The 27,061-nt window shown below is 39.5% G+C and overlaps 1 protein-coding gene across 1 annotated transcript; it reads right to left on the minus strand.

Annotated features, from left to right (window-relative positions):
* Positions 1-348: 348 nt before the first annotated feature.
* gnb1a (guanine nucleotide binding protein (G protein), beta polypeptide 1a) lies at positions 349-27,061 on the minus strand. The gene is made up of 11 exons (XM_028409566.1): positions 26,666-27,061; positions 10,933-11,039; positions 10,552-10,590; positions 10,284-10,390; positions 7,563-7,626; positions 6,141-6,303; positions 4,884-4,950; positions 4,358-4,559; positions 3,798-4,014; positions 2,740-2,855; positions 349-2,472 (listed from the first exon to the last, which is right to left on the minus strand). Exons 2-10 carry the CDS (start codon positions 10,987-10,989, stop codon positions 2,749-2,751), a joined length of 1,023 nt encoding a protein of 340 aa, XP_028265367.1. The 5' UTR covers positions 10,990-11,039; positions 26,666-27,061; the 3' UTR covers positions 349-2,472; positions 2,740-2,748.

The following is a 27,061-nucleotide window of genomic DNA, read 5'->3' on the forward strand; positions in this document are numbered from 1 at the left end:
AGTTAATCTTGTTATAAAATATCCCTCTGTTGTAATTCATACATATGTCCACTAGAGGGCTTTAAAGGTCAGCGAGTGCGGCTACACATCTGGTATGGAGTAATCGTCAAGTTTGGCTGGTATGACAGGATGTTTGCTGGTGATCTCTCTGCAGTGTGGACACATACGTGTAATGTAGTCCTTTGTCCTATATAATGATGTAAAGGACTGTACAGGAGTCAGGCCGATTCAACAGTGGATAAGAAAGTGTTTATTTGACTTGAACATAATTACATGGAAACCAAACAGTCTGCAACATTCTAGCCTCAGTGGGAATCGTTCTAAGTGAATCACACTCAACACAGTAGGTCATCTCAAACTGCTTTTTATTACATCTTAAATAACAGTACATTTTAATATAGTTTCTATCTTGCATCCAGCTTTCGGTTGTACACTGACTGACTTTAAAATTAAATACAAAAGGTGAAAAGGGAACAGTGGGGGTGCAGAGCTCTACAGTTATTTGATGGAGAAAGAGAGAAAAGGAAAAGGGAATTTAATTAATTTTTAAGATTTTTTATTTCATTTTATTTTTTGCCAACTCCAGGCCTAACGCACAATTACAGCACATTTTTTTTGTACAGAATGTCGCAGAGAAAAAACAGAATGGAAAAAATGTCACTACTGCTAAAGAAAGAGCGTCTGTTTACAAGGAGAAGGAACAACAGAAAATTCTGCCATTCAGATGCTGCAAGATTTTTTTTTTTCATTTTTTATTAAAGGACAGAAAAAAACCTGTTATAAAATGTTTTTCTTTGTAAATGGAATTTCATTTGCTACAGAAGGAATGAAAATTTATTTGTTCCATTTGAGCTTGTGTATGTTTAGGTGAATGAATGTTACGTATGCATGTGTGTACAATTTAAACATTTAACTCCATAATTTGTGGAATCCCTCCCAAGTAATGGACCAAGTAACCGTTTATAATGTTGCAGGGTTTTGCTTCTCAAGTGCATAGCTTTGACATGTTAGTTGAATCATGTATGCACGGAGTAGCCAAAAACAAAAAGAAAAGAAAAAAAAAAAGGAAACGAAAAATATAAATACCATCGTATTGATATATTCAACAGGTTATTTTCTTAAAGAAAAACATCAAAAGGACTTAATTCCATATGCACCTTTTAAGCAATTCTACAGCATGCGATTCTAAGAGATAACCCACCCATGGCAGACAACCAAAATCTTTTTTTTTTTCCGTTTTTAACTTAAAAAGTTTCAATATCATTATTTTCAAACATTGATTTATACAACATGTCATTCACAGAGTAGTAACTGCATTTCCAAGCACGGAATGGGCACCTCTGTTAAAAGAGAAATGTCCGGATTGCAACCGGGCTAAAGTGGAGGTACTCCCTACCCGACCGAATCACATCACCGGTCCCAACCACGGGCAACAGAAACCAGGGGAAACAAACCTAAAGTTAAGGAGAAAACAATGAATAAAAACGTGTGTGGGGGGTGGGGCGGGGGCTGGATAATGATCCGATGGGTTAATCTTCATTTAATTATTCTACACTGTTGCCAGACAAAAAGGTGTAAGAATGGTTAAAATGGTTTGTTTTTTTGTATTTTTTTTTGTTGTTTTTCGTTTTAAAAACGAGCATTCATTATCATAAACAGCATGTGCTTGGTTAGTTAACTTTTTTCTTTAGACATTATTCTATATATGCAAAGTTTAATTTTTGTGCAAACAAAGATTTTTGTGGACTACACTGGAAAAAAGAAACAGTAAAAGTATCATGGGGCTAAATATACAGAAGGGCCAGAAGTGGCTCGAGGACTCCCTGTTGAAGCTAAATTTCTCTCACTTTTGTTCTCCAGTGGGATAAAGCTGGATTTTAAAAATGACGCGATCTGCAGGTTCTTTTATTCTTCGACTTAAAAACATTCTCTAAAATGTGTAAAGACTAGGAAATAAAACAAAGCTTTGATCCTCATCTTAAACATTAACTGACAGTTTTGCTGATCTACCTCTCGTCAACAAAATATAATAATGAAAACAACAAAGAAACAAAAAGAAACATGGCCAAAAAGCTATTAAGAGTTAGATCACTGTCATGTAATAACCTTCACTCAGACCTGTGCATAAAGAGGATGCAGGTGGTGGCAGCGGTGGTGGGTTTTTTTTGTATTTTCACTTGTTACAATACCAAGACCATGGTCGTGGGAGGAATGCACAACTTTCCCCTCCGTTCCACTTTCAAACCACTTAAAGTTTTTTTTACTTTTTTTTCTCTTGAAGCTGAATGAGTGACAGACAATTGTGCTCTTTTAAATAAGGAGATAGAGAGAGAATTTTTGCCCTTGATAGTTTTTTTGGGGGGGTGTTTGGAGTCAGTATCATGGTGTTTTCGAAAAGATTGGATATGCAATAAAATTGAACATTGTGATGCTGGAATGGTCTTCCACTCAACTTTGGAGTCCGGATGCCACCTGCAGGAAACAGAAAGCAAAGCGTTCAGTATTCAGCAGCATGATACATACATTCATGTTTTCTTTTATGTGCACGTCAGGACTCCCCATTAAAAAAACTGTACAGTGAGTGGGTTGAAATAAATCATATTAAATGCAGTAAAATGTAACAACTTTCAGGCCAAACCACTGCTGCCCTGCATGTTAATTTTTACCCACCAGATGGCAGCAAATGGTAAAGCTCTATGTGAGGACCCCATGTAGCTGCTGCTGCTCATCAACATTTACCTTCAGACTCTAGTTCCAGATCTTGAGGAAGCTGTCCCAGGACCCTGTTGCCACTGCCATGCCGTCGTCGGTCACACCCAAGCAGCTCACCCGGTTATCATGACCAGCCAGGACGCCTGCAGAAGAAGCAAAGGGGTAAGGCCCAGCCACAAACCTGTTCACACAACATGCAAAAGTTGAGATGACTAACAGACTATTTAGGGCAAGTGCTGACCAAATACGCTGACAATCAATATTCCTCCCACAAATAAATTGTGTGTGTGCTTGTGTCTGCTCAGATGTGTGCCTCCTCTGATTCTTGTCCCACTACGCAGTCGATAACTGTAAAGTATTCATGACTCCACAGGGGCTCTGCACTGTTGGATAACAGGTGACACTTGCTGCTCTCCTAGATGCATATTAATATCTTTTATATTCAAATAATCTTCCATATATACTTAATGCCAGATTTCTACTTGCCTGTATACAAAATGACAGCATTTCCACACAGTCCAAAATATATATTAGTGGTACAGGAGCTGCTCTTTTGTAAAGGACAATGCAAGTGTGGAAGCTTGAAGTGAGTTCCAAAGCTTGCTGCAGTTTTATATTAACAGACACCACATGGAAACACTGCTAATACAACTATCAATGCAGGAGTCGTGTGTGCTGATCAACTAAATATGTTGATAGTCACAACTTCTACATGGCCACACTACAACCCTTTCCCTCAGTGTCCTCAGTGTCCGCACATGTCCACTGTCCAGCAGCAGCAGCATGTCTGCCTCCACTGCTTCAGAGTGTCTGCAGGCTCCCTTGCATTATAACAAAGACCACAAATGCTTTGACTGGCACTGTATTACACGAGCTTTGTAGACTGGTTTCTCCCCCATAGAAAAACAAACAGCGACGACGCCAAAAATTGTTACTCTGCTGAAAGTACAGCGAGACACACTGGAAGAGATGTACGACTGTCAAACAGACTGAGCGCCACTGACATTCCAAATACATTTAAAGCTGTAAAAATACAGATGTGATGCAGTAGATAGTACCATCAGTGGCACTGTGCGGTGGCCTACCTGCACGGTCAGCCTTCAAAGTGTCCCAGACGTTGCAGTTGAAGTCGTCATAGCCAGCCAGCAGTAGGCGGCCACTCTTGGAGAATGCGACGGAGGTGATACCGCAGATGATGTTATCATGTGAGTAAACCATCAGCTCCTGGTCAGCACGCAGGTCAAACAGCCGGCAGGTAGCATCATCTGAGCCCGTGGCAAAAGCGTTGCCATTGGGGAAGAACTGCAGAGGTAAATTCATTTTACCTTAGAATGAGGTCAAGAAATTACATATATGTCTTTGACATTAAAACTGCAACTGCAATGAAGTTGTCTAACATAAAATAGTTATGCTATGATTCATTTTCTTGAAGGTGACTGGTCTCATTTGTGTCTGAAACTCCAAAAATGGAACTTGGAAACATTTGGATAGAAAAGAAATAATTTACATACTTTCTTTCCAGATTGATTAGTAAACATTACTTGGACCTAACAACTCTGACAGACTTAACCTAGACATGCCCTGAATGACATTACACACTAATATCATTCCTATATAACATGTCAGTGCATGAGTGTGTTCTTACACAGATGGCGTTGATGTCTGACTCGTGGCCAGTGAAGGTCTGTCGGCACATTCCTTCTCTGACGTCCCAGAGCTTGGCCGAGGCATCACAGGCTCCAGACACAAACAGCCTGGTATCGGGCGCCAGGGAGAGACTCATAACATCACCAGTATGACCGGCAAATGTAGTTGTCTGCTGACCAGTCTCAATGTCCCACAGGGCGCTACAATCACATAAAAAACACTTTAACATATTGGAGTTATAATAGAGTTACAATAGAAACCCGAACATTCCAAAGCTGAATTGGATTAAAAGAACAGCTCTCAAGCAGTTTGAGCTGAATGGGGAACTGATAAAACCTGCATCTAGAAACATCGTTAGACATAATAAAATATTACAGGACTAAAAGGTAAGAATATATGCAATTTCCATTAAACTTAATGTTTAAAAACATAAAAGTTTTGATTAAACATCGTTAAAAATTCATTGTTGAGGTCCTCCTTTCTGAGTTTTATTTAATTTTACTGGGTGCAATTTCACAACTCACCAGGAGGTGTCTCCAGAGCTGGTGACAATCTGGTTGTCATCCAGGAAGCGACAGCAGGACAGGTAGCCTGACAGGAATGAAACACTGATTGAATAACTGCTTTATAATGGACTCTCTATTCCAAAGCAAGGTACATGTTTCATGTCTGTAGTCTCTGCACAGAGGAAGAAATCTGATTTCAAATCTCATACATTGAAAGAAAGTAATGTGAGCTGGATGCAGGGGGAAATGAACTGAATAATTCACTAACAGAAAAAGAAAAAAAGAGCTGTAAGGCATTTCCTGGTTCACAACTTGCTTCCATAATTCATCTTTTACTAGCTGGCTGAGTGTACATACCCCTCCCTATAGTGAGGGAACTGGAACTAAAATGCTGACACACTTCCTGCATCATGTGACACTGATCAGATGAATGCTCCTTGCCTAAGAGCTCAACACTTTCATTGGTTTTAGCTGGTATACAGCTTGACCACCTCCTGTTTATAACGGAGACAGAGGAGCCATGTGACTGGCATATTTTGAATGTGGAAATAATTACACATATACCACCTACAAAGTGTTCAGTTACACAAAGTTATAAATTATATGTTGGTAAAGTGAGCTTACGTTACATAAAGTAGTACAATAAATAAGTATAATATAGTATAGTATAAATAAGTAATTCATGTCAAAATCTGACCTGATAGAAGGTCAACATGACATTTTAAAACTGTTCCAACATAAAATGCTCTCTACCTACTTATTACAACTGCAATTTGGACAAACAATGCTTTCAATGTGTGTTTTTGCAGTAGACTGAATATTTCAGATACCTTCAGAGCTTGCTGTATCACATATAGTATAATATAGCTGAGATGATTATCAGATATTAGTGAGAGCGGCCCCTCCATTCAAATGTGTGACCATGCTACATAATGTTTTGTAACTGCCCACAGCTCATGTTATATTCCAGACATATGATAGATAATATAATAATAAAAATAAATTTAAAAATAATTTATTGATCCCCGAGGGGAAATTCAGGTATCCAGTATCAACAACATAGGAACAGACAGCATAGCATGCATAAGTGTATAAACATAGGGTACTAAAATAAAAAGCAAATGGGCTTCCACAGACAAATAAAGATTCAAGAGCACTAAGCATTGCTAAATTTATTGTCATTTTAACAAATGTCAGGGGTCACTGCTCTAACCTTCAAAACATCCTGGTAGTGGTGGATAAATGTTTACTAGCTAACGGGAATCTGTTGCCTACCTGTGTGTCCGGCCAGCTCACGGCTGACGCGGACATTTCCTTCACGGGTCTTCAGATTGTAGATGGAGCAGATGTTGTCCAGGCCACCACAGGCAACGTAGTTCCCTGAAGGGGCATAGGCGCACGTCATCACCCAGGAGGAGCGCAATGGGATGGCATGGACCTGAAGGAGAGGAGGAGGAAGATTTAATATTAGATAGTATGCAGTGACAGATGGAAGAGAGAGGGGAGGGCATGTGACAAAGTCTGCCTGCAACATTAACTTAACCTTCCAAGGGCACAATAGTCACTATAAATAGCACTACCTGGTACTCTCAAACACTTGTGATTGTATTATAGTACAGTCTTGTTATAGTAAATTGACCAGCTTCCAGAAATCTGCAATTACTTGTTACGGCTGACTTAAACTTTTGTGAATAGGTATGACCATAGAACCAAAGCCAGTCCTCTGATGAATGTAACATTAGCATCATTTAGAGCACCTCAGCTCATTGTAGCAACAATGGAAAAAAATATTCACGTCATGTGTATTCGGTCTACTTAAATTCTTTTTTAAAAATAAAATCTGATTTTTCGAGCCAGAGCACTGGCATCATGACTGAGAGACATTATAAAAACACAGCGCACAGCATCCAATCTAAACTCAGTCTTAGTCTGGCATTAGGCTACAGTCCTATCTCAGCCTGCAGCATTCAGCCGCCTGTCCGGTTTGTTGACATGGCCAAAAAATTGTGTGTTGTTTGAAGATCTTGTACGAGCTCTCAATCCTTCGATCATTAAAACTACCACATACACAAACGCACAATCACTTTGTTCAATCAGGAGAGGGTGGAACATACGTGTTATTAAAGATCTTTGCTGCACCAAGAGGACGAGAGATTTCTTTGTTACTTTTATTACTTTATTATTTGTTTTTTCTATCGCTCTGGAACATAGAAACATTTTTAAAAGGCACACTTCCTTCCATCTCTAATGACGCAAAACCAAACTGCCTTTTTAGGGGCAAGCTCTTCTCTGCTGGCTGCCAAGTGTGTCTCTGTCGGATACAGGTGGGCGAGAGCTGAGCCCACTTTCAACTACAGGAGCACAGGGGGTGTGTCGGTGGTAGAAGTTAAAATTTTCATGAAAAACAAATTGTCCTAAAGAGCAAATTCAAATTAAACGATAAAATCAATTTATCACCCAGCCCTACCTTAAACCCTCCATCCCCTTTGCTGTGCTAACGAGCAAAACCTTCATGACGTTTGTCATTGTTTTTAATATTACACAGCTCTGACAAGTCAAATGATTACTGTTCTCATATTGATTGTTCATACATACAAACTGTTTCACACTGTACTACAAAAACAAATTAAATACATGAATCAAATAAAAAAAAGTTAAAGAATTGCAGAACAGTGTTATTGATCATGATGTTTTTACCTTGTTTGTGGTGTAGCTGTCCCAGATAATGAGTTTGCCATCCTGGGAGGCACTGACCAAAAGCCTGTTGAAAAGGCAGATAAAATGAATCAATGTGTGTCGCACCGGAAGAAAAGTTTTTTGACAAACAGAGGTTTATATGTGATCCTTTCTGAAAAAAAAAACATTTGAGAATGTAGCTTTTCTTGCTTTAACATTTTCATTAAAATAAAAATAAATAAATAAAAAATACTGATTTGACTTTAAAACAAAAGCAAGATAATGTAATAGTTCCTTATGAGTAAATGTGTAAAACAGAATACAATCCACGTCATGTGATGATGTTTTTACAAATATGTGGACAGATACCCACAGGGGCTTGTAAGGGCGCCATCATTGATGCCAAGTGTTGTGATGTTCTACAATGATGTGAATTGTCTTTTTGTGAACACTCTGCTTCCACCTTGTTCTACACAGATTTAAGAAAACTGAATTGCATACATAACCAATGAATGAATGACATTACCTTAAGGCTACTTGAAACAGAAACTGAACTAAACCAATTTATGTGTGGTAGTATTACTTATTTACATGAATCGAGATGATGAGCACAACATTCTTTTTATATTTTGCAACCCTGTTTTTTACGTTCTACAGACAGCTCCCAGGTACCTCTGTGGCTGTGCTCTGCTATCTGGGTGAATAAGACATCAGTAACCACAGTGATGGTCCCAATGCACACTAGAAGAGGAAAAGGAGTGAACACATCTGGGACTTTGCAAATCTTAACTACCGTGCTAACGGGAACTTGCTCACATGTGCTCACTTCAGCTGATAATAAGCTATGGACTAAATGGTTTGTGCTGGGAATTCGCATCAAAGAGAAACTTAACCATCTCCTTCCCAGCTCCTTCTCAAATTGAGAGGTAGGGACCGAGTAATGAATAATACAATGGCTTGGGGCGCTCAATAGATCACGCCATGCTCCTTTGTAATTACTGCTTTCATTTTTGCTCTAAAATGCTGATATTCAACACTCATCAGATCTGTCTGTTAGCATGTGTGGCAGTATTTTGTTGAGAGCATAGCTGCCAAAGAACAAGGAAGCATAGTCAAACCATCCTTCATTTAGTATTCTTGTTATCACCTTTTGACAGTTTACACAGCATCCATGAAAATATAGTCAGGGACCCAATCCTCGTTTACATAAGGTGGCATAAGTTGAACAACTTTGTGGGTGCTGGACAACCTTTGTTGATCACACACCAAACTACTGATGTTTTGTATTACAGCTATGTGATAATAGACTGAATAAGAAATCAGAATTGATTATTAAAAAATATATGTATGAGATCTGCAACAAGGGCAGTCTTGTATCCGTAGTGTCATAAATACAACAACAAGCAACTGTTGGGTCAACTATTGGTCATGAAGAATTCTTTTCATGTGGGACATGAGTTATGACTCACTAATTTCATGAGGACTGAGGTTTTTCTGTTCTATATTTGACCTTCTTAAGTTGAAGACCAAACAGAAAAGGGCTTTGTTATGACATAAAAATAAAAACAAATAAATAAATCAATATCAGAAAACGTTATTTTTAATGCCTTATGGTAAAAGGTAAAAGGATGTAACAGGGATCAGTAGTAAGCACATATTAATTTTCTATGCAATCCTATCTAACTGTATTTATATAAGATTCTGACATCAACTCTATTTGTACAAGATTATGCAAAAACCCCAGGGCAAACTGTTCAGTTTGTGTTTCTAAAATAAATAACAGCTGACTTTTAATTTTATAAACGGACAAAACAGTACAACTTCAATGCTTTGTTTGGTTTTATGACTCAAGAGTGAGCGATACCCTGACCAGTTATGTGAACATCATTGTCTAGGAAGTGAAATTAACAGAGATTTTTTGCTGCTAGAAATCCACTGCAGCCTGAATTCAAATAATGTCTCCATAGGGCTAAAAATACCAGACCTTTCCTTGACTCTGGGTCAAACATATTTAAGTGACCTTCTTTCTGGTGGTTCCCTAACTTATCAGGAAGGTGAAACATTATCAGAGAGATCAAACAAACATTAGGAGTCGACACTGATAATGGTATATTATTCCTTAGGTATATGACTACAGGGATGATGAGATGATCGAGCATTCTGCAAGTCTCTGTGGACTGACGCACTCCAGCACCACAGTGATTAACACGTTGGTTGCTGAGGTGTGTACAACTCTAGGGAAAAGGCTTTATGTGAAGTGAGGAGCAATACTTCATCTGCCTTAGCTATCGGCCTCAACACTTGCTTTAACAAAGGCTGACTCCATTTTGAGTATTTTCCCTACCCACATACCCCACGCCCAACGCACACAAACATGCCACACAGACACACAACACACTCAAAGATAGAGCAACCGATGCATGTCCAATGAGTATTTGCAGCAGTAAAGCATTACCTATCGTGCATGTGCACAAATAATCCTTCTGTTGAACCGACAGGACACTGAGTACATTTATGTTAATAGGATAGCTTGCTTTGGAAATGTAAAGACCTGTATTAGGACGCAGAGTGGAGGGAGGTATTGTGGAATGTCACGATTTGACAAGGACCCCCAGGAGGAAGTAACTAGCACAAAGAGAGTCAAGCAAGCTTTTACATCCATTTCCTGCATTTAGGCAGGGGGGCTGGGCTGATAGGATGAAATATTTAGTTAATGGACAGAATGGAGTTGAATGAGATTACCTCGAGTCAGTGCCCCAGTGCATGGCATAGATTTTAGCCAGATGCCCCCTCAGTGTCCGTCTAGTGCGCATCTGAATTCGGCCAACAGGGTCAATGTTAGCTGTGATCTAAATAGGATTAAAATGAGAAAAGAAAAGCATCTTATTATTTAGTTGTTCAAAGTTCATGTAGTGTAGACTGGTGAAAATAGCAAAAGATACATGCTTTTAAATATATTGTAATAAATTATTTCCATTAGTCAAGACCATATATCAGTACTACTTCTTACCTGAGACAGGGTAGCATCCGCACACGCTTTCCTGGCATCCTTAAAAAAAAAAAAAAAAAAAAGCCAGTTAGTCTTTATGTTATCGTTTATTCCAGACAGTTTCACCTAAATCACCCAACCATTGTTTCTATTGCAATGTTAAAAAAAAAAATCGTATTTTATATCATTATGGTCTTAATAACCTGTGACATATGGCACAGTTTCTCATGAGGGACAACTGTCATGCTCGAACTGTTTATGGTGGCTGATAAACAGTCTGTATGCAGTTGTTTTAGTGAATGAATCGTGTATACTGTACAACCTTTTAATTGTTTTGCTTTCACTCACACCACCAAATATAAGCAAAAAAACTGCCAACTTGAGGACAGTAACAGGACTTACTCTGATCTGGTTCTTGAGCTGCTCAGCCTCCTGGCGTAGCTGATCCAGTTCACTCATTTTCCTCTGCTAATGGTGTGCTTCGCTCCGCCGCCTAGACTCGTGCTGATCTAGAGACAGAAAATGAAAGGATCAACATATGTACCACACACTGCTAATATTATTAGTAATACTAAAAAATGTGTAGTAAGTCATTTTTGAGCACCAAATTGCATGTATGGCCATCTGTTATGAAGGGATGAACATATTTTGTCACACAATGCAGGTGAACATCACATATTGTTGCTGAAACCCAATCTGCGAAGCCCAGACAAAGTCGCAGAGAATCACTTTCTAGAAAGCTCAAGACTCGCCCTTGCCAGATTGAAACTGTTACCTAGCAACTAGCACTGGGCAGCTACTTTAAGCTTAAGATAACAGTTTTAGGGATGATGTTGAATTTCCTCTCTCCCCCCTCTTAAACAGCAGCAAACCCCTGGGCAAACATCTGGCTACAAGCAGCTGATAGACATTCCTCAACAGTCAAGGCAAAAAAAACCCAAATGTTGAAAAATCCACTTGGCCACAAAAATTGATGACATACCCCCTTCTGGCTGTCAAAAAGAGCAAGAGTACAAATATCAAGAATCCAGAGAGGCAGACCAACAGACCTAGGGAGAAAGCTAATGTTTCACTGCACTTCTGGAACCCCAAGGTGCTCAGATAAGGTGCAAGGTTTGATGAAGCTATCAATGCTGTGGCCTCTGTAGGCTAAACTGTCCTCCAATGTCATTCCTGTAATCCTGGGACACAGTTGATTCAGCTTCTCCAGCCAAATCCGGTTAAGACAAAACCTGCTGATGATCCTAAAAGCAGTGGCTATCCCGCTGACCCCAATCCTCTGGTTGACGCTCTTAGCACCAACACTTTCACTATCCATAGAAAGAAAAAATCTAATAAACAAAATAATACTATTGTAACATTTATTAACTCTGGCTTAGAGGCCCGTGGGCATGTCAGACACTGATGGAAGATATACTGGATATGCGGTGGTCATACTACTTCCACGTGCCATTATGGGGTCACGGCAAGCAATTACAAAACTTTCTAAAACAGCTTCCCAGTGAAAGTATTTAACATTTTATTGCACATCAGTACATAGGCAAGTATGCTTTTTTCCCTCTAGCAAATGTTCCGTATTTTTGCCAGCTCCCATTACCATTAACTTTAAAATTTAAGTTAAAATTTTGCCAAATAAAATACTTTCACTTACATCTCCACATGTCTATCAAATACATCCTAATTAAATCACATTTGTGCTACAAACACACCTTACCTTCCTGTTTCTTTAGGTTTCAATTTATGTCCTTTGTCTGGGGTGAGGTGAGACCTTCTGAATGAACACCTTATCCTTCATGCGCCTGACATCTTAGTATCTACCTGTCACCTGATTGGCCAGGGCTGCTAAATGGGTCTGCATCTAAGCAAGTCGCCTTAGCCTCCTAATCTTGGTGATAAAAATGTCTGACGGTAATATCACTGGCTAATTCTTGTCTTCTCTGTAACAGGTAAAGGAACACACTGGTGGACTTCTCAACAACCCTATGAGTACACCAGCAGATTTTAGAGCATACACACACTAGCCTGGTTGCTGAAGTCTAGCTTAGGGTTAGTGTGGATGAATTCAAAAAAGATATGTTCCTTATTTCATGTTAACATGAGAGTAAAAGTGAGCCACAATCAATGATTGGAATGTATTTCACATTTCTTGACCCTCAGGCCTTACTACAAACTTATCAATATGCAATACAGTGCTCATCCTAAAGTTTTCTTTTTAATCAGCTCAGCAGTGAAACAATGCAACAAGCCCCTAAAACACTGCTGGCTGATCACACAAGCTTGCTGCTACTGCATGTGAACAGCATCCATCCATCTACCAGCAAGCAGTGGATGTCCCCAAGCTTTGTATTTGTCAGGCCTGCATAAGTTACAACCGCTGCAAACCTTTGTGACATGCTTAAAAAAGTGTTCATGCAGGTATTAATCCTAAGTTACTGACAGCTTTAAATGTAAATTAACCCAACACTCAAGTGTGTACACCTTTCAACTTTACTGGACACATTCTACACATGAGTTGCAAGAACTGTGCAACTACAGAACTTCCAGAAGGCTACAATCCACGCGCGCAACTGAAAGCTTGCCATATTTCTTGATGTTTTTTTGCCATGCATGTCTTTCATTCTTTGTCCCTTCTGATTTTAGAGGCTTTTTGTCTTCACTTCTAGCTTAAACAAGTGAAACACATGCTCTGTTGGCTGAGGTCAGGTGATCGATGCAGCCTGTCAGGAACATTCCACTGTTTGATCCCCAAAAAAGCACTGCTGAAATTGGGTTAATGTCTTTAACCGTTTTTGATGATTGGATTAAATATCTTTTTTTTTTTAAACTTTTTGGCCATTTTGCTACAAACATGACCCTTCAAATGCCTATAAATCCAGATCAGTTCAATTTCACATTGTTGAATTTTTGGAATTTAAGCTGACAAGCATACACCAAGGCAGTGCTCTTTACTGGTGATTAGTATTAGCATAAGAGGTGTGATTCAGAGAACTGATTTTCCCTTTTGCTGGTGGTGGGAGTGTTGAAACCACTGGCAGCCCAACAGATAGAGCCTCGACTTCACTGCCTTCTCTTTCTGCCAGCTATTTTTAGAGAGGTGGTGGGGGAGGAGGAGGAGAAAGAGGAGGAGGGAAGCAGACTTCACATTTTCCAGCCACTCCTATCAGCTCCGACATCTCAAGCACAACACAGTGACAAGGAGAGAGGAAGTGTAATTTGACTCCATACACATTTCATTGGTATTTCTTCCCATACAGCGATGTTCACGCATGCTCCATTCATTACCACACTGTTTCGATTTATAGTTCTTTTTCATCAGAGACTGTAGCTGCCGTTTCTCTAAACAGGAAATCAGGACATTATTTGTAGTGAACGTCTCCACAAAGTTAGTGTGATGGTAAACTTCAAAAAGCCAAACGTAATCACATCAGCCTGTACCAATACAAGTGCAGGGTAAAGAAAAAAAACATAATTTTGATTGTGACGTTCAACTGCACCTTCAGATTAACATTTATTTTATACTGAAATGAATACAAGTAGTTGAAGCTGGTTGAAGGGAGGCAAAAGGCATTGGGGTTTGGCAGCAAATTTTTGGGCAAGAGGAGAGGCGTCACCCTGATGACATAAGGACTGGAGCAGGGAGTGAGATGTTCTGGTGCACAAGAGGATAGAGGCAAGAGAGGCAAGCTGGAGGACAGAGCCAGATTAAACTAATGAGAGTGAACAAGCAGAGGACAATTGGGAGGGTAGCTGCTAATTAACCCCTTGGTAAAGGGGAGCAAGGCTCGGTAAGCTTCCCAGCATTCAAGCCTGAACATAGGAGGTCCATTCTTACTTTACTCCTGGCTTCTTGGCCTTCCCAAAACACCACTTTATATTTTGTTTTCTGCCAAATACATAATACACTTTGACATGCTACAGTATAGTCATTATGGCAACCAAATCAAGTGATGTATTTGGTTTAGAGCATGGCTCTCTATCTGTATATTGTACTATATATTGTATTTTTAGGTTACACTGATATATAATGTCCTACAATTGATACTGAAATATTGTCTATGTACTCTCTTTTTAGACTAGCCTAAATCATTTGCATGTTCACACCCAGAAATGAAGTCCTACAAAAACACTGAAACTACAACTTTCGTGTGTTCATCAAAAATACTGAATAACACCTTTTTATCAGCTGGTATTGCTACCACTGGTAAAGTTGTGTTGTAAGCAAGCCCCCCTCTAATATATTTTGATTTTCTAACTTCAGGAAAGTTTTTACCTAGGGTATCACTTCCATGAAAAATACAAAGCAGCCTTACACACACAAAATGAATGCTGGAAAAGCATGTGGAAAATTTAAAACTATAACTGCAACTCAAATGTGTCCATAGCAGGAAAGAAGAAATGCAAACAACAACTAAGAAACATAACACCCTGTATACATTTGTATATTGAGATTTATATAATCAGATTTTTCAATATTTTTAGTTTCCAGCAATTTTTATACACCCATGCGTTAGAACATGGTACCATTCAGAAGGTGGGGTAAAGATGGTGGCCTTAATAATTTACGGACTCCTGCTTGGATACCAGCTGCCCCACCCCTAGCCTTTTTGCGAGCAGCATCCCATCTCACTCGTCTGATTGTTCCTGCTAACTTACCTCTCTGTGGGATCTTATATGCTAGTGCTTTAGAGTGCCACTTAGGTTGAGGTTGATTTGCTGCTCTTAGAAACAAATGGTATGAGCTACAGCAGAGTACAGATGGAGCTGGTCTTTGCAGAACGCCAGTCAGTAGCTGGCTGTGGCACTTCCTTAGCTGCTGATCATCATGTCAGCTTGCTGCCTTCACCTTAATACAAGCACGAAGATTCTCTTAGCAGGCGTTTCCTTTTTGAGGGTGTTTCCCTAGCTGTGCTCGTTTCTCTCTCTTCCCTTTGTCAAAACATTCAGCGGATGTGGCGACAGTGCACACACTTTACAAATACACTTGCTCTGTGGTTTGTTCTACTACTATTGCACTTGCCAATGTCCATCTAGGCTTTGAACCAGGCTATGCAATCAGCTGTATTACAGTAACAGGTTACACAGGACATCCTGACAGGCAGGCTTAAGTTAACAGACAAATAAGGGGATAAAAACAAAGAGACAGCAAGGAGGGTGGAGAGGATCAGCAGGAGGCATTGTGTGAGGAGCTGCAACACCAGAGGACAGGCTGGCAACTTCACATAAAATTAGGTCAGTCTGACTTAGATTAGGCCCTTACCCATTCTGGTAAACAAATAATCAAGGGTGACTGAATGCAAGAAGCCGAGTATGCCAAGAGAGGATGCCACAATATAAGTCACTCTGTTGAGTCACAGGGAGCACATAAAAGGGGGGAAACATTAGATATCCAACATATATATATATATATATATTGCTAAATAGATTTTTTTTCATCTCAATAAGGATCCACTGTTAAAATTAAAAGCATGAAACTAAAACCAAAGTTTGACACACACCAATCTGTGCTGCATCACATTTTGGCTATTGCCTGGTTTCATTTTGATATAAATCTCACATTTGAAAATCTGGCTATGTGGTTATCATTATAGAACAAGGGGCGTTTCACACACATCCTGCAAAAGCATCTGAAGAACATAGCAAACAATTTTACTGGATTGCTTTCTAAAAAAGTAACGAAGAGCAATATTTTTGTGCCTTGTGTTTTTTGCCTAGCTAGGTTCAAGCTAGAATTGTTAAATAGCAGATGGCTCTAAAAACCCCTATTCCCAGCTTATAGTGGGACTTGATGCAATGCGAATAGCTTTTAGAAAGCCACTCTGTGGAGACAAGCCACATCATTTCTTCTTCTATCCATTCATCCAGAGGAAGAAAACACTGCAATATTTAAAAGCATACTCCCATCCCTTTGCTGTCTCACTTTGAGTTAGGCAAATCAATTGTGCTCTGCACCCCCTGTCTAACCAGTAATGACAGCTTAACCACTCACTAACACTGCCAACAAAAGTTACAACAACAGAGGAGAGCAGGCATATGCCACTATCCTGTCATCAGAAATGCCACACCCTCTTTTGGGTGACACAACACACATGCATGAATCTAGTGGCACCTTACTTATGTTGTCTCACAATGCACTAGTGGCATGCTGATACATCCTACTAGTGCATGTTGAGACACCATTTTTGGCCTAGTAATACACATCTAACACGACACCTCCAGCCAGAAGCAACTGGAAGGACATTCCTTAACTACCATTTTTGAATTTTTGCATAAATGACTCAAACTGTTATTGGCAACCACATAACAGTTTACCTAACGGATCTGAGGCTCTCAAAAGATGAATGTCTGTAAGAGCAGGCTGGCCATTCTTTAAGAATTGACTGTAACCCTAGGTTTGGTTAGAGCTCATGTGCCTAGATGATAAAAGCACAAAATATCACATTCAACATCCAAAAGCACATGATCATACATTTAAAAATCTACTATTCTATATGTTTCAAGATGAACAATTTGCTGCAAAAACTGATACTGTAACTGCATGTGGGTGTGGGTATTTTTTCCCGTCAGTCTGGTTAGTGGGTGAGGGTCCATCTAAGTGCTGTGGGGCAGTGATGCATGTTAAATGTAGCTGATACACAACCAGGTCACAAAGAAGGCAGGAACAAGGGGACTGATGCTGCAGTAAAGAAAGACAGAAGGGGATTGCTCCTGGACATTTTTTAAAAGCCCATTCCAATCTCACCTACTTTGTTATTTCCTGCAACACATTTCCTTTAAGCCCACAAGCCAACTATACTGAGGAGAGGAGAATCCTTACTCTTCTGTTAGACTAGCAGTGCAAATACTGTGTCTGTGGCATAAAAACAAAGATTACAATAACATTTTTACATAATTAAGTATATTTTTATAATGATTAACACAATGCCAAAAAATCCCAGTGCTTTGTAAGGCTACTTTTGGTTATTTACACACATAATGAATTAGGTGCAGTTTAAAGCAGAAAACAGCAATTTATTCATTTCCAATGTTTCATAGTGTAGTGTAGATGTAGTTCCTTGAAAATCTGAACTTAATGGCTGATCAATTATCAAAAAGTTGTTCAATGACTAACTAAACAACACACTTAGCAGAATGTTTTCAAACCGTTTCTATTCCATGATAATTTTACTACCCATCTACCACCAACAATATTTGCATTTTATTCTTACACTCACAAACGCACCGCCACGGACAAATATTATTATTTTTTTAAACTTGGTCCGATAAGAAACATCAATGGAAGCAGTAACTAGAAAAAAAGAAAAACAGTCAAAAAACTAAAATGCTTTTGTGGCTACATTCAGGAGATCTACACCAATTTGGGCCCTAGTAGAACCTTGTAGAAGTATTTCTAAAATCTCAGTATGGCATTATTTTATGTTTCTGGGTACCTTCAAGAGCTTTGAGCTAACCACCAAACCTATAAATTAGCCAGAGGTTTATGAAAAGTGGATCATTATTTTTTATATTTGCGGGAAACGTTGGATTTCAAATCCTTACAAGTCTCAAGAAGAATGGCTGAACTGAAACATGTAGGCTATAGCCTCAGGCCCCATAACCCATTTTTTCCATTGAAAGTAGAGCAAAATCCTTGGGCTACAAATGAGGATGCATGAGCTGGCACAGATCCAATTCAATTAAGGTGCAAAATTCATCAGACAGAAGGAAAAACAGTATTGTGGAGGAACCTTCAAAACTCAACATAACTATAATCTTGGAAGTGTACCAGGATTGTTTCATTATTGAGTTATTTGTCTTAAGTCATCATTTGGCCTGTGAAACATCCATACCAGAAACACACAGGCTCAGAAGAATGGCATGTACATTGACAAAATACAGTTTGCCTCATATCCCTTCAATTTATGGAATGCCTTGATTACTGAAGCCTCTTACATGAGTAAAGGAAGGATGATACAAAAACCTTTAAATACATCAGCAGACTGGGTAGGAGCCAGAGACAATAAGTGTATGAGGAAACTTGCAAGTATACTACCTAAAACTTCAGGAAAAACAACATACTGTTACAAGAAAATGCGTTCCTATGTTCTGTGACTGCTGCTTATCAATCAAATGTAGTGCATACCTCTCCTAATATTTTACAAAAGGAAACTGGAAAAGGGCTGGGCATCCCTGCACTGCAACACTAACAAAAATGTATGGTTTCATGTATTGATTTCTTTCTACAGAATAAGATGGATTTTGGTATTTATTTTGGTTTTTGCATTTATGTCATAATGGTAAGCTCTACGCCAAAACTAACAAAACATAATGTGGCTTTTTGTTAACACACACTTGCTAGTAAGAGCTTCAGTCAAAGCTTCACTAAAAAAGGTAGAGCTGTTATCTTACAACACTTAAATGGCTAAGGTGTTATCCATTCATTCTTGATCTACCAAAAGTGCTTTTTAAAATGCAATGCACATTTTTGACAGCTTTTAACCCCTGTTGGAAACCAGGGTAGAGTTTTGAACTTCAGTTCAAAGGTGAAGCAATCCTGTTTTTTAAACCCTAAGCTACTTCTGTCACATAGTTTGCTGACACACACCAACATATGATTGATTGATGCTGTTGTGCACTCTGAAGTTTGCTTGCTCATAACACAAAGTGTCAGCAGAAATTACACCAATGTGTTGTAATTATTTTTAAAATGGATTTGGCTTCGTAAAAAAAAATGTTCAATCCATACTTATCGATACCAAAAATTAATGCACTACTACATGTGCATTCTTGTTTATTCATTTCAGATGGATCGTCTCTTTGACTGGACACAATTTTGCATGTGAGCTCCCTCAGTGTGGCTGCCATCTGTGGGTAATGTCTGATGATAGGGGACATAACATCAATGGGACTGACAGTAGAGTTTAATTGATTGATTAGTGAAACATTCCATGATGCTGTATGCTCTTTCTCGACAGGGTGCATTGTTGGTAGAAAAACCAGACACATAACAGGCAAACTAGCTTTAAGATAATGAATACCCTGATCACACATGGGAAGAAAAAAACAAGTCCAAAAGACTTTACAGGGTATTGATAAAGTTGAGTGATTTTCTGCAAATGCCATAATAAAAACAATCCAAAAATCAATCTTAAAAGGGGGAAAAGGTCACATACATTAACAAAGGTATGTTTTGTGCTTGGGATAGCTGCACAACCATCTTTTCATACAAGGAAATGAATGAGTTATATTAAAAAGGGAAAGAAAAAAAGAAAGGGAAGGTCAGGCTAGCCCAAAGCCAAAAGCATGACTTTATTTAAAACATAAAATACACTTCTTTGATTGCATTAATAATCACACCCCCCCCCCCTGTGCTTTCTCCCCAAGCTTCCAAGAGAGGAACAAGTGTGTGTGAAGAGTCACATGACAGCTACCCCAGTCTTTTGACTGTGGCCTTTCTTGCTTTAAAGAGGAAGAAAACTCACTAATACTGTGCCTTTCCCCATCATCTCAGGATTCAGGTTTGGTCACATTTTCCCCGTGGCAGTTAAACATAAGGGCTAGAATGTAAATAGATGGCAAGACAGTCTCTATTCAAACCAGACTAGGCAATGCACATGCAAAGTACTGCAGGGCTTACAGTGTCTGAGTGATGACAGGCCTGTGTGTGGGTCACTAAGCGGCCCTGGAGCCACTTATTTTGACTATACAAAACAGTGGCCAGGATCTCTTGGCCAGTGGTGACAACTTATGTATGCATAACAGCACCTACCGTCAAAACTGCAGAAATCTACAAAGTGGGAAAAGCAATGTAGAAATAGGGCAAGTGTGGGGCAAAAAACTAAAATTCAAAAACAGCTGGCAAGCATGTTTAGCAAAAGCAGATTCAGAAACATAATCTGAATCTGTTAAGAGCACCAAAGATGTGTAGTCTGGAAAGCTTTCATTTGACCAAATCGTTATCGGTCAGACAACTGCAAGTGTGACTTTCATAAGGAGATACATGTTTTATCAATAACGTTCCAGGCTAATCCTACTATAGACTGCTCAATGACACACCACATTTTCTTTTTACACTTTGAACTCACAGAACCTATTGGCAAGTATTAGGTTGTTAACTTTAGCTGAACGTTTACTTAATGTTTTTCTGAGTCAGCTCCAAACTGACACTAACTGAAAAAGGCAAGTCTGTCTCCTAACAGACTATAGCCAATATTACTCATGCGAGGCTTGTTTAATACATTACAACTAATGGAGGTTACCAGGTGGCAAAGACCAACCATGAACCAACAACCTCAGCTAAAAATGTTTGACCTATAATGCTGTGAATCTGATTGCAAAAGCATTTAAAGACAATTGACTGGCAAACTACTCAAACAGTTCATTCTGGGAAACAACTGACAGTGTCATGTACAACATACCAGCTAGTGGCCTTAGTACATCCAATGACCAGCTGTTTAGGAGCCATGAAAAACATTTTGCCCACCAACGTTTCCTCCCAACTTTGACAATGGATGATGCATACATGTACCAACATGTCATCTGCACTAACAAATTGCTTGTATTGAAGACTGGACACTTGGACACTCTAGTGCAACTAGTATGTTTCCATCTTTTACGTAAGACAAGACAAATCCTGTGCAACACTCAGATAAATTGTGGTTTTATGCAAGTACTCACAGCACCTGCAGGCTGTGAAAAACAATTATTTTAATGTTTACATTAAACTAAAAATGGGAACATTTCTTTTTATGACAATTATTATTTTTGTCTGCTTTCCAGTAAGCTCATGCAACACATTTTTCAGTGCACGCTCTCTGTTAGTTGGTGGGAGTGTGCTCACCTTTGTGAGTGCACGTGTCTGTGAACTTCGCCTCACACAACAATGTAGAGACAAATATCATAACGTCTCGGAAATAAGAGATAACAAAAAGGCTATTTGTTTGTTCACAAAATAAGGTGTAGACCTGCTCAAAAAAGGTTATCTTAAATTATTTCTGATGTAATCTGGCACTATATAGAAAATAAAATTAACAAAATAAAATAACTCGACCTTCGAGGGGTTGTGGGGGGTGCAGTTGGGGAGACGGGGCACCATCCTGATAATGCTAGGGGAAACACTGGCAGTAAAGAAAAAAGAAATAGACAGAAGATTAAAGCACAACTTTGCTTTTATTATTAGTGACATGTAATTCAACCGCCTCACTATTGATGCCGTCACCCAGCACTTACTTGCTGTAATGGGGCTTTAGGGTTTGTGTATAGACAGCAACACTCACTGGAGGAAAATTCCACACATATGGCCCATTAGAAAGTACTAACTGTGACTTTTTGTTACACAGTGGGTCATATACTAAATTTATACCAAAGTTCCTCTACATGAGATACAGATAATGTCCCAAATTTCCCAAAAAATGTTAAAGGTGTCAAGAAACCTCCTGTTGTTGTAAGAGTAATGGCCTTTACACCAAGGGCCATTTAAAAAACTTAATGAATGCTTTTAAAATCAGACTTTGTGATTTGTGTACTAGAGCCGTAAGTCTTCAACTGGCACTGGCAGCTAAAAATAACATGCACCTGCAACTATGTCAAATAGATGTGTGGTCTGCATATAGCAAACAAAACTAGACTAATGTTAGTTCTGGCAACAGCCCAAACTGAACCTTCCAAACTTCATAGTTTCTAAACAATGTAAAAAAAAAAAGTAGTGACAAAGCTATTATTACACAAGCTTTACCCCCTTATTTGCCTATGGATGTGCAATACACCCTGATGAAACCATTTCAGCTGTGTTCAGTAGAAAGCTAACTGAGCAAAGACAATAAAGGATTCAGATTGCTCAACCACAATACACACGTCCTGAGAGTAACGCCATAATGTAGAGGCCAACACTAATAGCCAATCCAAATTATGATACAAGAATAAAGTAATTGGTGGAGTCACTACAGTGGATGGTGAAAGCTGTGTGTTCAAGAGCATAGACCATCTGTTAAGCCAATGCCCATAATGTACATAGGGCCTTGGCTTATCAGATGTACCTTCCTTTTACTTTTACTTAAGTGACAGACGCCCAAATGTCTGCCGAGGCATAGAACCACAGTGAAATGGCAAGCCAACACTTTTTACACAGGGCGCTCTGATATGCTTGTTTTAATCGATTATTACAATTACCTTTGACCCCCGCATCCTGTATTTCAGATCAAGTTTCAAGTCAAACCAACCAACCAAGTTTTATGTAAACCAACACATGGTTGCTTTATGGGAGGGTGATGGCTAGGTGCTCATGTACATCCTGGTAATGTAGGGAAACATAGGATCTTAATCCACTTGAAATGGCCTGTAGAAAACTGAAGAATACACATCATATTTGTATTTTGGATCCAATTTACCAGTACTACAAAACTATGTTCATGTCAACAGAACTCAAGTGCCAGTCATTTTGATCAGGAGACTGATGAAAATGCATCTGATGACTGGATAAAACCTACAGAATTTGCACAACAAAATATGAATCCAATTAGGTTGTCAGGAATTCAGTTATTTTACACCACTATTCATTTAAGTGTAAACACTTTAAATTACAACTTGAAAATGTAAAGAGCCAGTTAGCAGATATAACCAGCAGTGTGGCAGCACTTGCACTCCATTTAGCAACACAGTTAAGAAAAACAGTATAACAGTATAAAAAACAGGACAAAAACAACACTACCTCAAGCTGCACCATCAAGTAACATACACATTTGAAAGACCAGCCATTCAAATAATCTTCTTAAAAGAGTGAGGAGGTGCTCTCAGATATGTTACCACATCCAATTTCTGATCACACACATCAGATTCTCTTGCTCTTTCTTTTACCTAAAATAGATAACATCCTGATATGCACATGTGCCGTTTAAAAAGAGAGATCCTGTCAGGGATGAATAAAATTAAGCGCCATCACAGACCAAACCCATATAATCCCTAAGAGTGAATTCCAGAATATAATCCCATTCATATATTACACTTGCAGATTAAGACAGAAAGAAATACATATCATCCGGATGACAATCCTTATTTAAAAACAAAGGCCCCCCTCCCAGTGCAGAAGGATAATTATTACAAGTTTCAGACACATGGTCATTATCTTGTGATGACACTCATCCTTCTGACAAGCTCTGCTGTTTACAACCCTGGTCTAAGAGACACACTAGTGCAATAAAGGCTTTCAGACAGGCTTGTCATACATAACTTGTTTCATCACATATGCATCAACATTTTTTTAATACATGCCAGCTGATTATGCCATCACTGTCCTCTAGGGCCACTGGACAGGGTGACAACTGCATTCAGGGTGTCAGTATAGTGTGGGTCACATCCAGGTCACACAAGTGCAGTACCTGCTGTGGATTAGTGCAGTGAGAACTGAGGGGCCAAAAGCCAGAAAGGCTCGACTATTTTAGGCACAAACAAGCAACGTAAACTTACAGCAAACTTTAAATTTAAGGAAAGTTACAAGAAACCAATTACAGCACTTATACATTTGTTTCAGGTGTGCTGGTGCCATACTGTGACTGATAAGACAAGAAAGGGCCAGTAGGTCTATGCAGTTGTAAGCATGCCAACTACAAATCAATACTTAAATCCTAAACAAAAACATATATCAAATCATATGGCAAAAGGTGATATGGCAGATAATATAAGATAAGATAGATAATAAAGCACACAACAGGTAAGGTTGTAAATCAGTGAAATAATCAATGAGGTGAATAAATGTCACATTCATAAACATTTTAATGAGGTTTCCTGATTCCCGATCACTGCCCTTTGAACTATCTGCACATATATTTTTATTTTAACCTTTTAAAATGTAATTTCTTAATCTGTTCTCACGTTCAAATCATGATTTAAAGTAAAAATAACTCTATTTCCCATAGTTGTGTTACAGAGGTGTCAAATGAAACCATCAGTATTTATAAATCAAATGCTTCCTTCTTATAAACCACAGAAATATTTATTGTAGCTGCTATGTTGCCTGATATTCAGGTTCACAGTCAACATGTACAACACCCCTTCCCAGCCATGTTGTCCTGTATCTGAAGTGCATATACTGAATTAATCTGAGCAGGAATCCCATCAGCCTAAAACGGTTTTTTATACAAATGCATTCTGTGCATTTTTAGGACAAGCATAATCAAAGACATCTAGCTTGCCAATCCTGAATCCATCCGATGCTCGGCAGCTGCCTCTCTCTGTCTAAGAAAAAGCGGTGATGAAAAAGGCTTTGAACGCCATCTTGTTCATTGCAGCTGCTTGGGCCCTGAATACAGGAACCCATTCATTCGAGGAGGCGGAGGGAGGGGGCAGTGGCAAAATGAATTCATCTTTGTGAATGCGACTAGCTCTTTAGACAAACAACAATTTCCAAAAGCAACAAGACATGAACTATTTGCAGCAATGGATTAATTTAATACAGTATCTCCCCCCCTGCTGATCAATAAACTCGTGAAAGCGGCACGCTACATGTATCTTGCTTCGGTGCTGGGGGAGACACTCGGCGCGGCTTCCTGCGACAGTACCTTTGAGCTGTAGCTAAATATGTGCCCGCTACATGCAAACATTTCGTTTCTTCTACTTTACTGATCTAAAACAGGTCCCCGACTGAGATCTGATGCGTCGCCGCGGACAGCCCGTTTTCAGGGCCAGGGACAGAAATAATGCGAAGCGGTGCGGCCCGATTGTGCGTGGTTACTTTAGCTGCTAACAACTTACCCTGCAACAGACCCGTGATCAAGATAAACAGATTGTTAAAATCCAATTAGACAATCTCGTTTTCACATCATTAAAAGAAGAAGTTCAAATTAAGGTCGAACTGTATGTTCGTAAACTGATACTCATGAAACTAAAACGGCTTTGGCACAATCAGGTTTTTCCCTCTCGATCTTACGGCCGAGCCTCATCCTGCAATTTCCTATTATTTAAACGCATTCTGCATTAAAATGAAGAGGATCATTTTAAAGACCAATTTGACCCCATTTTTTAGCTCTGGCAACGGATAACCCAGACTATAGGCTAAATGCGGGAATGGCCGTACATGTATAGCTTTGACATACAGTATCTATAATCCATGATTCGCTCGATTCAATGTAGTAAACCTTGCTGATCCAACGAGCCTTTTTAGCCTCCCGGATAAGTGTTCACAGCTGGGAATTTGGGTATTACGTAAATAATTTTAACAGGGGCAAATGTTAACGCGTCAGTGCACGAGTTTTACATAGCAGCGGGCCTCAAAAATAACACCGCTTATACTTAATAATGTTACTCCGACTGCCACACTGCTAATATACACACACCCAGCTCAACCACAGCCTGTGTCCACTGCTGGCTAACTTGTATGGGTTGGCTACGGAATAGTGGGGGTGGTAGAGATTCTGTTGGTGAAGTAGCCATTTTTAGACTCCCTTCAATTCCAGGATGCTACAAATTTTCAACATGAGTGGCAGTAAATCACAACTCCCTTAATGTCTTCCTTCTGTGGAAGTTTTACAAGTTGAAACTATCCAACATCATGTAAAAAGAGATGGTATGTGGCTTTAGTCTACAATGATCTGAGAGGCAAATGCGCGATCAATTAGCCTAACAGGTAATCAGTAGCTATCAATACAATAGAGCAAACATGGAGAAAAATGTGGGCCGACAGACATCTCGAAAATGTTGTGGACACACCAGAGAAATGTCTTTACTGTAAGCCAGACCGGTTTGCTTCTTTGGCAAATTGCCTACTTAAGAAAAGCTGTTAACAGTGTAACACAGACGGCTAATTTCTTAAGAGAAAGATACCCGGACGTAGGAAAGGGGTGCTGGCTAACCAACCGAGCTGTCACAAACTAACCTGCTAATTAACACCGATTCTGGTCATTAACCCCCACTCTGCCGTAAAGAATTATTGCATATGAATATGGTTCTTGGTATTTGACACCAGGGTTAACGCTGTGCTTTAAGTTTGTGACCCCCACCCACCGTCTCGGCAGCACCGACTAGCTGGCGGATGCTAACGACAGCTAACGGAGGAGCCACTCAACCCAGTTAACCCTTTTCGTTCATCCTCCCTGCTCGACAGGCTAGCCAACTGCAGACACTTAATGCATTTCCTGAAGCGCATTTCAAATATCATACACATCCTTACCCGCTTTCAGTCGAGGGTATCCGTTCTTTATATCACATTGACTGGAAACAGCAAAATCTTGTCTCTCCTCTCACCGCCCAGGCGCACAGATTTAGCTAGTTTAGCCACCGAGGAGCGGCACTCCCCGTACCCAGTTTTTGACCCGCCGAGGGGGGAGACACACCGGCACAGAGGCGCAGAGATAAGGCGGTGTTCAACCCAGACAGACGTGGCAGAGTCCTGTTTGAGCGGTCCACCGTTTCAACGCAAATTCCAACTAAAAGCAAAAATCCCTTCTTGAGTTTCCCACCGACGTCGTCCCTCTTTTTCTTCCTTCACGCCAGGATCTCAGTCGCTTCTTCCTCCGGCCATCAAACAGCACAGATGGGCGCGGTAACCCTGCATTCAGGTCTGGGA

Source organism: Parambassis ranga, chromosome 7 (assembly GCF_900634625.1).
Source record: "Parambassis ranga chromosome 7, fParRan2.1, whole genome shotgun sequence".
In the NCBI taxonomy this organism is placed as follows: Eukaryota; Metazoa; Chordata; class Actinopteri; family Ambassidae; genus Parambassis; species Parambassis ranga.